This window comes from Ceratosolen solmsi, unplaced genomic scaffold (assembly GCF_000503995.2).
Source record: "Ceratosolen solmsi marchali unplaced genomic scaffold, CerSol_1.0 scaffold11, whole genome shotgun sequence".
Classification (NCBI taxonomy): domain Eukaryota; kingdom Metazoa; phylum Arthropoda; class Insecta; order Hymenoptera; family Agaonidae; genus Ceratosolen; species Ceratosolen solmsi.
This window is the reverse complement of record NW_011948416.1, coordinates 8,652,708-8,662,843: the sequence shown is the minus strand read 5'-3', so window position 1 is coordinate 8,662,843 and position 10,136 is coordinate 8,652,708. Positions and strand designations below refer to the sequence as shown.

General features: G+C 32.2%; 1 protein-coding gene across 1 annotated transcript in view; it reads left to right on the top strand.

Annotated features, from left to right (window-relative positions):
* Positions 1–9,790: 9,790 nt before the first annotated feature.
* LOC105359495 (photoreceptor-specific nuclear receptor) overlaps positions 9,791–10,136 on the top strand; it is a 36,574-nt gene continuing 36,228 nt past the window's right edge. Inside the window, exon 1 of the mRNA XM_011496109.1 lies at positions 9,791–9,887. Within this exon, the coding sequence (XP_011494411.1) occupies positions 9,791–9,887 (97 nt within the window). The remainder of the gene's footprint in view (positions 9,888–10,136) is intronic.

Here is a 10,136-nt window from a genome sequence, read left to right as displayed (position 1 = left end):
TATACATACACAATAGCTATAACGCTATAGACCTTTCGATAATATTGTAATAATTAAATGTATATATAGTCACGTAGGCATATATTTGTTTATTTAGGTAGAAGAAAGACTATTGAAGTAAGTACATCGTCCTGTACCGTGTGTAGCATGAGATATTAAATAATACAAAATGAGAAATGAATAAAATTTGTCATTTATCTGACGTTTATTTTTTAAACGCTAAAGCATTGATTGTTTCATGAATAAAATAATTTTAAATATTTTTAATGCTTCTATATGAAATATTGAAGAAAAAATCGAAAAAATATTTTCCCCTAAATATGTTTGATAATAATTTACATTGGGAATGTTTTTATATCAACTTTTAAAATAGAACGTAAGAACTTAAGTATCTACGTAGTTTAATTAAGGCTTTCAGGATCAATCTTTATCACTTTCCACTTTAAGACGCACACGCGCGCGCACACACACACACACACACACACACACACACACACACACACAGGCACACAGGCACGCATGCACGCATACAGACAGAGCCAGACACACATATTGTTTGTTATTGGCGATTATTTTTTGTTAGTAGCACTTTTCTAGCCACTTAAGCAGATCCCTAGAAAATATATTGCGATTTTATTTATGCAATTTGGCACAGATCTAAAATTAGTAGATATTGAACTTCATAGTCAACTCCAACGATTTAATAACAAATTTATCTATGAAAATTTTACTTTTCCATGACTTCAATCAATATAATAATTTTTATAGAAGTAATGCATTTTTTTTTTTTATAAAAAAATCTTTAAATGTGAAATTTATCGAAACTAATGATATATCATTGCAAGACAATATATTTTTTTTTTCAATTTACATTATATTTTAGTTTTAATCACATAAATAAATAGATTGTTTATAAAAAAAGAAAATTAAATATTTTTGTGTTAATTGAATACAAAATAGACGTGAAATACATCGATTTAGTTAACTTAATTGAGAAAATTAATAATTAAATTTATAAAACTTTATTGAATGAGCGCTAGTATTTTTATTTATAAAATAACTTATAAAATAAATATTTTTAATGTAAAATAAATACTTATTAAACGAATGATGATCTATATCTATATACATAATAATATAACATGCAGATGTCAATGCCTCGAAAATTTTATATAGAGTGAATTTTGTATGTTTCACCGTTTGTTATTACATGATCGGTATTATGGAATATATGTATATATATATATATATATATATATGGCAAAACAGAAAATTAAAAGAGATCCACAATAAAGGGATAAAACAAATTTCGAGTCAATTATAGACTCTAAGAATAAAATACAAAAACAATATATTTACATGCAATAAAATAACACCAAATAGTCGGTTATCTTTGGCATTAAAAGACTTAAATGGGTTGTAACACGTACGCATCGATATTCAAAATTTTATTATTCCAGAATTCAATATTTCCCTTAAACAAGTGATGTTTATAAACTTATATTCTGTTGTTGAATTAAAATATTATTTAATCCATTTATTTATTAAATTTAGATATTGTAAATAAAATGTTACTTTCAATTTTAACAATAATTCTATCATATTCTAAATATCTAAAACTACAGTTTTGATTAAAATATATTTTGAGTCACGACGTTTTACATAAATTTCTACCATACCGACAATAGGAATAAATATTTTTAATTGATAAAACAGTGTCCGATTATTTGTTGATTTATACCAATTACAGATACACATTATCGACGGGACGAGTTTCTGGTTTTTAATGCTAATTTTCATTCTACATCAGCAATCAGCCACTTAGGTAATATTTGTAATTCTCTAGATTAAATAATATCCGTGTTGCTGAAAATATTAAAAAATTATGTTCAACATGCTCCTATATTAAATTGACTACCTTTATTAATTATTTTTATAAATAATATAAGAGCCATAAAATGAATTGTATAATTCTAATAATTATCGTAATATTTAGTATAAACAATCTAAATATTATGTAAATAAAAATATTATCAACGAATTTATCAATATTTGTAAGATATGTTTTATAGTCTCATTAAAACTCATTAAAAATTTTTAGTTTTTCAATCTTTTTTTTTTTTTTTTTTTGCTACCTAGAGGTATGGGACATTTTTTAGTCCGTAATTACTTGTCTATAATAAAAAATTTATGAATTTTTACTTTGGTATTCCATATAGAATACTAAAATTTATATTGCAATTTTGTAATAGGTTATATCGTTAAATGAAAAAAAAAATCTTTGTTCAAAATTAAATTCACACATTTTATAAAAGTAATTATTCACTATTTAAGCCTTGAATATTGAGAATGTTATAAGAAATTAAAGTGTAGAATATTATGTATGAAAATACTAAATGAAATGAAATATGTAACATATAAGATAAATAAGCTCTTTATTAAATAACAGTTTTTCACGAAATAGAATATTTAAAAAAGTTTTTATATAAAAAAAAAAATCAGTGAATAATATTTAATATTCATTGTTTTATTGATTAATTTCAGTTCTAAAAATTAATATAGAGAGATATTTTTAATTAAAATGATTTATATGATTTATCTCTTAAAATTTAGATGAAATTGCGTAATACCGAGGAATTCGCATTAAATCAATACTAACAATAAAAGCTTTTCGATACAAAATCCGTAGATATCTCTATATATAAATAAATATTTGTTCATTCTAGTTGTCTGATAAATGTTGTTATGAATGGAACAATAAATTTTGTATGCTTTAATATAATAACTGACATTGTAAAGTATGTTGATAATCTAATTTGATCTTTCTAGTCGATAATTTGTTGACAAAAGATTCGTAAAAGTTCATTATTTTACCAGAAGGTAGAAATTACAGAATAAATATTGCAAGAGTATAAGTTTGAAGGTGAAAAAGAAATATTACATTTACTTAGCTACGCATACTGCGAGTAAGGAGAATTTTAAATGTAATTGTTCAACGACAATGTACGGCATTGTAATATTTCTATTCGGTAAAGGAATATTATCCATATGCATGCTCGATAATAAATAATGCATAATGTGATGTAAACAAAAGAATTTGCATGTACACACCGAGTTGGTCCAATGAATGATACCGGCCGGTATTTTAAGATGTCATTAGTTATCAGTAAAGGTTAGTTGATAAGGCTTGCGACACGATGGAAGTATTCTTGTTGAAAGACAGAAGGACTACTTAAGCCCAACGCACGAATACATTAGAAATAATAAACAGGAATTAAAGAGACCAAAACCAAAACAAGATTACAGTAGCACATAATTCATCTCATTACGATAAATTATCTGATGTTTTCTTTTAACCCTTGCTTAACGCACTTTTTCGCAGCCGGCACTGCGCATGTGCGAATTCGTTCTTTAAATTGTACTTTCCTATACTTTTGCAAAGTTAAAAAAATACTCTTTCCGCTCGTACATTACCAATTCTGATTTTCTTCTTCTGTTTTGTGAATACTTTACTCTTCGTAAACTCTTCGTACTCTCGCTCTCTCGCTCTCTCTCTCTCTCTCTCTCCCTCTCTCTCTCTCTCTCTCTCTCTCTCGATACCTATTACGAAATTTGCAATAAATGTGGAAAACTACAAGCAATTATTTCTGTTTTATCGCTTCGAATTATTCAGTTCTGTTATACTTACTTTCTCTTATTTATAATAGTAGATTATTGTAAGTACAATTTTAAGTACAATTTCCTACTATTTAACAAAATGAAAGAAAGCATTCCAAATATTTTTTAAGCATTAATCAATCGTCTCTAAACAAACTTTCACTAATTCTGTACGAGAGTATTGTTTACTAACAATATAATAATACAACGTATAAATCTAAAGGTATCAAATATAATCTTAAAATAAGTTATTAATTTTTCTTTAGATGGTCGATGATAGATACTATTTGCTATATCATATTCCCTTGTGTAAAATACACGTAAATACGAATATCAGGAAAAGAAAGCTAGTGTATTCATAGATAAATAAAAAGTACGTTTTATTTGTTGATAAATAAATAAATCTCTTTGCTTATCTACATTTACGAACGTCAAATTACTTATTCGCTAAAAATACTACTTTTAATATTTATAAAATGAAGTACGCTAAATAATAATTTAATAATATATAACAATAATTTTATATATTTAATTTTTCAATTACATTGATAATCATCGTTAATATTTATTAAAAATAGATTTAAATTGTCATTTGTTAAATCGAAATCTTCGTATTCATAAACTTTGCAATTATATAATTGAAAGATTTTTAATGCCTTGTTCACTTATCACTACAAATGCAAAATGAAAAAAAAAATAAATAAATGGTTCCATTCGTATTGCGAATATTAAATTAATTCAATATCCGCAATTAATTAAATAGCGCAACACGTACTGAGTATAATTATAAGAAGTTTATTAATCGTTCTTTTATGCTATTAAATGAATTATCCACTAATGAATTTGAATTTCACGTAATAAGCACAGACTTTATTTTAATATTATACGTTTTTATTATTAAAATGCTGTCGATGCGTTAAGCATGCGCGCAATATTAATTTCTCATTATATAATCATAAATTTGTGTTATATATAAGTTGCTTATAATCTAGCACGAAACATCATTTTTATTAACTATTTAAAATGTGTGAAATATTAAAAACTAAAATGCATTATTATTCAACTCTACTCATTCAAGAGTAAGAAAATTGTTCGCAAATAACTTACTTGCCTACATTTTTCTTACATCGTAACGTAATTGATAATAAAATTTCAAGCAATTTAATAACATTACTTTACCGTATGTTTCGTAAGTAAGATAAATGCAAACCTTAATATTGTTTTTCGAACTGCAATAGGGATGTGAATAAATTCGAATGTAATTTATCCATTTTATTTGAAAGTTTAATGGCTATTTAACTATAGTTTAAGAGCATACACTTGTAAAAGAATTTTGTATTTGAAAGTGAAAATTTTGAAAATTATGTGCCTTATTCTCAATCGACTTTTGAGGAGAAAATATTACGACTAGATAAATTAGCTGTGCGTATAACGTAATTTCACAAATGTTACAAACATCACATCTTATATTCTACTCCGCGTACATTATTGTCTTGTATAATCACATATTATTGTACGAGATTAAAGTAAATAATATTATTATTATTTACATTGGTTGACAGGAGAATTCTTACTTATTTAACGTGAAACAGATCCTGCATTTCTAATACGTTTTCCCCTTTATTTTCTGACTAATTAAATACTTATATGTTTCTACTATTTGAAGTTGATAGAGTTGCTGATCTTTTTTTTTTTATATATCTTGATTGTTTGCAGGTAGCGAGTGACGACGGATCAGCCATAAATATAGCAATATATATATATATATATATATATATATATATATATCAAAGGTAATTACTATTAAATTAATTGAATGGCAATTATGGATAATTTTAATCATTCTTGAAAAGTTTTGTTAGAAACTAGGGACAAATAAAACATGCATTCCAATGCAAATTCGTATATTTGAAAAAAGTTTTTCACACCCTTCGGAGCTCGATATAAAGGGGAAAAATATGTACAGCACCTCACGAAATCCATGTAAATTTTTTTTTTTTCTAATTTCGCCCAAACGTGTAAATGCACAGATTTTAGGCAGACCTCCCTTACCCGTTCGCCCAACGCGACCTACACATACGCTTGCAAAGAGAGAGAGAGAGAGAGAGAGAGAGAGAGAGAGAGAGAGAGAGAGTATAGGGAATACAGATACTAGTGAAGTAGTGCCACGGCATTAATTTCGGTCTTTTAAAAGCGCGCGCACAAAGCCGTAATTCTGAATCGCGCAGCACATTTGCGTGGTGCAGTAGGGTTCAGTGCGGAGGTGGGGTGGGCGCGAGAGGGATAAAGAGAGATTGATGGAGTAAGAGCGCGTAGGGTGGGTGGGTGGGTGGCGGAGAATTGAAGAGCACAGGGGTGAGCCGAGACTCGGTGCGAGGCAGTGACAAGCGAAAGAGCGAGTCAGAGGGTAATCCTATTGGTGGACGGCGCTGCGTCGCGACGTCCGAGCGTCATTGGCCGGGCGTCCAGGAGCTGGGCGTGTCTACGGCCCTTCCCACCTCACCGCTCGATCCAGCGATCTCCTGACGGGGGTGGAAGAGACCGTGTGCCGATTATACGTCGGGCGACTGGGCCGCTGACTGTGGCTCCGTGCAACATGGCGGATCTTGTTCCTCTCTCGCCCCCTCTCTTTCGCTCTCTCTCTCTCTCTCTCTCTCTCTCTCTCTATCTATCTATCTATCTATCTATATATCTATATATATATATCTATCTATCTATCTTTTGTTGTCACACACTGGGATCGCTATCATTCGAGGCGCTACCCCCGCCTCACGCGAATTCCTCGCACCGGAGAAACTCGATTCGCACGATTAATTGCGTTGGTTTTGGCCGCTCGACGATTAGTACACGAGCAATAGGACGTGATTCGTTGAAAATTGACTATTGCTGGGGAGAGGCTGCGTGAGTGGGACGTCAATGGGACGGATTAGTGATATCGCATCGTAAGGGTCTTGACATACGAATGAGGCCGACTGAGGCGCGATATGTCTTAAACGAAGAGATTCGCACGGTCGGACTGAAAATACTTGTCGATTTTTTAATTTGCATGAAGCATCGCGTATGAGTTGGTGGGGGGGGTGTATTCTCCTATAAGAAGGAATCGTGTAATTACTTGTGCGAGGTCAAACAATAGGCTTTTTAAATTTTTTGACAATTCATGTATTTATGAAGAATTCAATAATCACATGGGATAAATGAATTAAAATTACAGTTTCCTGTTTAGATATGTTTATACATCTTGTAATATTTTATTAAAAAATGATAAACGATTAATAACATTGTTTTGTCTTTCTAAGCTCATCAATTGCGTTAATATAAGATATCTTATTTAATTTACTGAATAGAACTTGCTATAAGATGTATTGTAAGCCAATGCGGAACTTTGTTGAAATTAGTTTTATTTTTTTAGTTTATAGTTTAGTATAGTATTATAGTTATATATATATATATAGTATTATAGTAATATAGTAATATAGTTTAGTAGTTTATAGTTTATTATTTTAGTTTATATTTTTGTTGATATTAGGGTATTGTTATTAATATATGTTAGTCATGACATTTTTCAGAATTAATTATAATGCATAACGTTGTCATGTAGGCTGTGGGTATATAAAAAAAAAAATTGCCAATGTATAAATAATAGGTGTTTTGCTCAGCATAGTATTTCATCAAAAACTCAAACTTTAATGTAGAATTATAAAAATTACATTGATTTCATAATATTATGGTTGATGGTGATATTCCACTCGAAAGTACTTTTCGTTGGGATTTTATTTTGATTTTGTTAAAAATTATTTTTTAGGAATGAGAAGTCGAATATCGTTGACTAAATGGTTATATATATTTTATTGCAATATTTAAAAAATTACAATTAAAATAATTATAAACTTTCAGGATTATTATTGATATTCTTTAATTTTACATGCAAACATGTTATAATTGATGATAATGGAAAATCTATTCCACTCCTATAGAAGTGGACTATATCTCAAATCAATCGTGTTGGAAATAAAATTTGGAATTTAAAATATAACGAAGACATATTTAGAATATAACGAATTAATTTCTAAAGGGATAATAATACCATAACACGGAAATATAAAAAACATAAATATAAAGATCAAATAAATTTATATAGATTAAATATTCTTGATAAAAAGATGAGATAAAACAATATGAGATATAATAAAAATTATGATAGTATATTCAATTGCAATAAACAATTTTTGTGTTTCCTTTTTCTTTTCTCGAAATTAATACTTGTTGGAAAACTTTCTTTCTTTCTTTTTTTTCTTTTTTTTTTTTTGACATGCACAAGTTAATGTGACATGTGCAGATCCCTCATTTTTGTCATAACACACATGTACATAAACACAAATCTATACCCACGTACGTATGCGCATACACATACACGCGCCTAAACACACATACCCACCCACACAATAAACCCCCCCCCCGCCCGCCCATCACGACCTAAATGGTCCTAAATTTGAATTAATTAATAAATACGTACATCTTATTAATACGTAGTAAATAATATAAAAGGACGAATTAATTATATTATTTGCCAATATTAATGGGTACAATTTCGTTCGTCTATTATTATCTTCAATTCCATATAGAATATAATGGTATGCCATTATAAAATAATCGATGTACGTCGGCATGAAAAATCGCAAGCTGAAAATAATCGGTAAAAGTGAAATTTATTATTCGTCCAATAGATAAGAAAAGAGGGCGCGATATACACCATAAGCGTCGATATAAAAGAGCGGGCGAGGCGAAAGTTCATAGGTCGAATAAAAAAGGACCGGAAAAGAGTTGGCGAGCATGCGGGCAGGTATTAGCACTTGTTTTTCTACGTCTTTTCGACGGTCACTCGATTCTCGGCGGTCTCAATCGTCCACGACCGAGGGGTGAAACGCTCACCCTCCTCACGCCCTCCCCCCTCAGCCCCGCGCCACTTCCCCGCCACATCACTCAGTCGCGTTCGATCTCGCTCGCGCTCTCGCTCTCTCTCTCTCTCTCTCTCTCTCTCTCTCTCTCACTCGCCTCTTTGTCCGCATCCTTCCGTCAGGGGGGGACTCGGGCCCTGGCGCATGCGTCCGACGTGGCGCCGCCGACGTCGGCGAGCGAGCATCGCCGCACGTCAAACGTGCCGCGGCTATAGGTTAAATCCTCGGCAGGCCTCCCACTCCCTACCTCAACCTTTCGGTCTCATCTTTTTTGCGCGCGCGTTGCCTCCTGATCCCGCCTTCCAAAAGCGGCGGCAGACCAATGGAGCGGCCCGTGGCGACGACGCCCCTCGGAAATCGTGAGCCGCGGTGTAAACCGGGACGCCTCGGTGTTCTTTGACTTTGCCGTGGCGCAGCGAGCGGACCGACCGAGCGACGTCACGCCCGATTATCGTGCCCCGACCATCACGGGACCTTTGCCGCGATGACGCGATCCTAGTGCACGGGGAGACGACGACATGCTCCCGGCGGAGCTCCACCACTGCGCGCCTCGTTCTAACGGGAGAAGCAGTCGACGACGTACGTGGCTCAGCGTTGTAAGTGTGTAAATCGCGCGGCTGGTGGTGATCGATACACGGACAGGACGGTGCCTCGTGCCCTAAGTGAAGTTTATGCTTTCGTAAGGATTTCGCTGTCAGACTAAAGATTAGAGTAAAAAGAGACGAGGACTGGGGTAGACTCGATTCGTTATTATTATTTACTCCGTCATTCGTTGTTTATTGCTTTTGTCATTTATTATTGGAAGGTCCGAATCACGCATTATCGGTGGAATAAAATCGGCCGGATAAGCCTGTCCGATCGAAACGGTAAAATTTTCCTTTTTGTGTTAACTTGTATAGCCAAACGCAGTAATAGCATCCTCACGACAATCCAATTAATTTGATGTAAAGACACAGCGAGAGAGAGAGAGAGATAAAAGTCTTATATAAAGTCCCTACATTCAAACAGCTGACTTGCATTTCAAAAGTGTAAAAGACCAAGAGATATCATCAATTAAATTGATGAGTTTGTTGAGCTTATTGATCGAAACATTGACATTGGCAGAGATAGTTGAAACTGGGCCAATTTTGTAACGATATTAACGAATCTGTTGTAGTGTGCCGTTAATGAGAACATGAATGGTATTGCTACGATGGGATCATCATCAGCAATCGCAAAGTGAAACGAGTTTGGAACACCCAAGGAGCCCCACCAGTCCATTGAGTATTCGACATGGTAAATATTACGTTATGGTGAATTGGATTGGGAGTGCTTGTCATGGCAAGGATATGCGCAAAATGACTATACGCCATTTATATCAAGCACTTATGAATTATATGAATTTCGATTAATTATTTAAGAGATTTCAAAGACATTGCAAGATATTTGAATGACACGAAAATTCAATAATTTCACTTTTTTCCATTTGACACTATTATTCACTATATGGAGGAAAACGATTATACTTATCTCTTTTTGAAGATT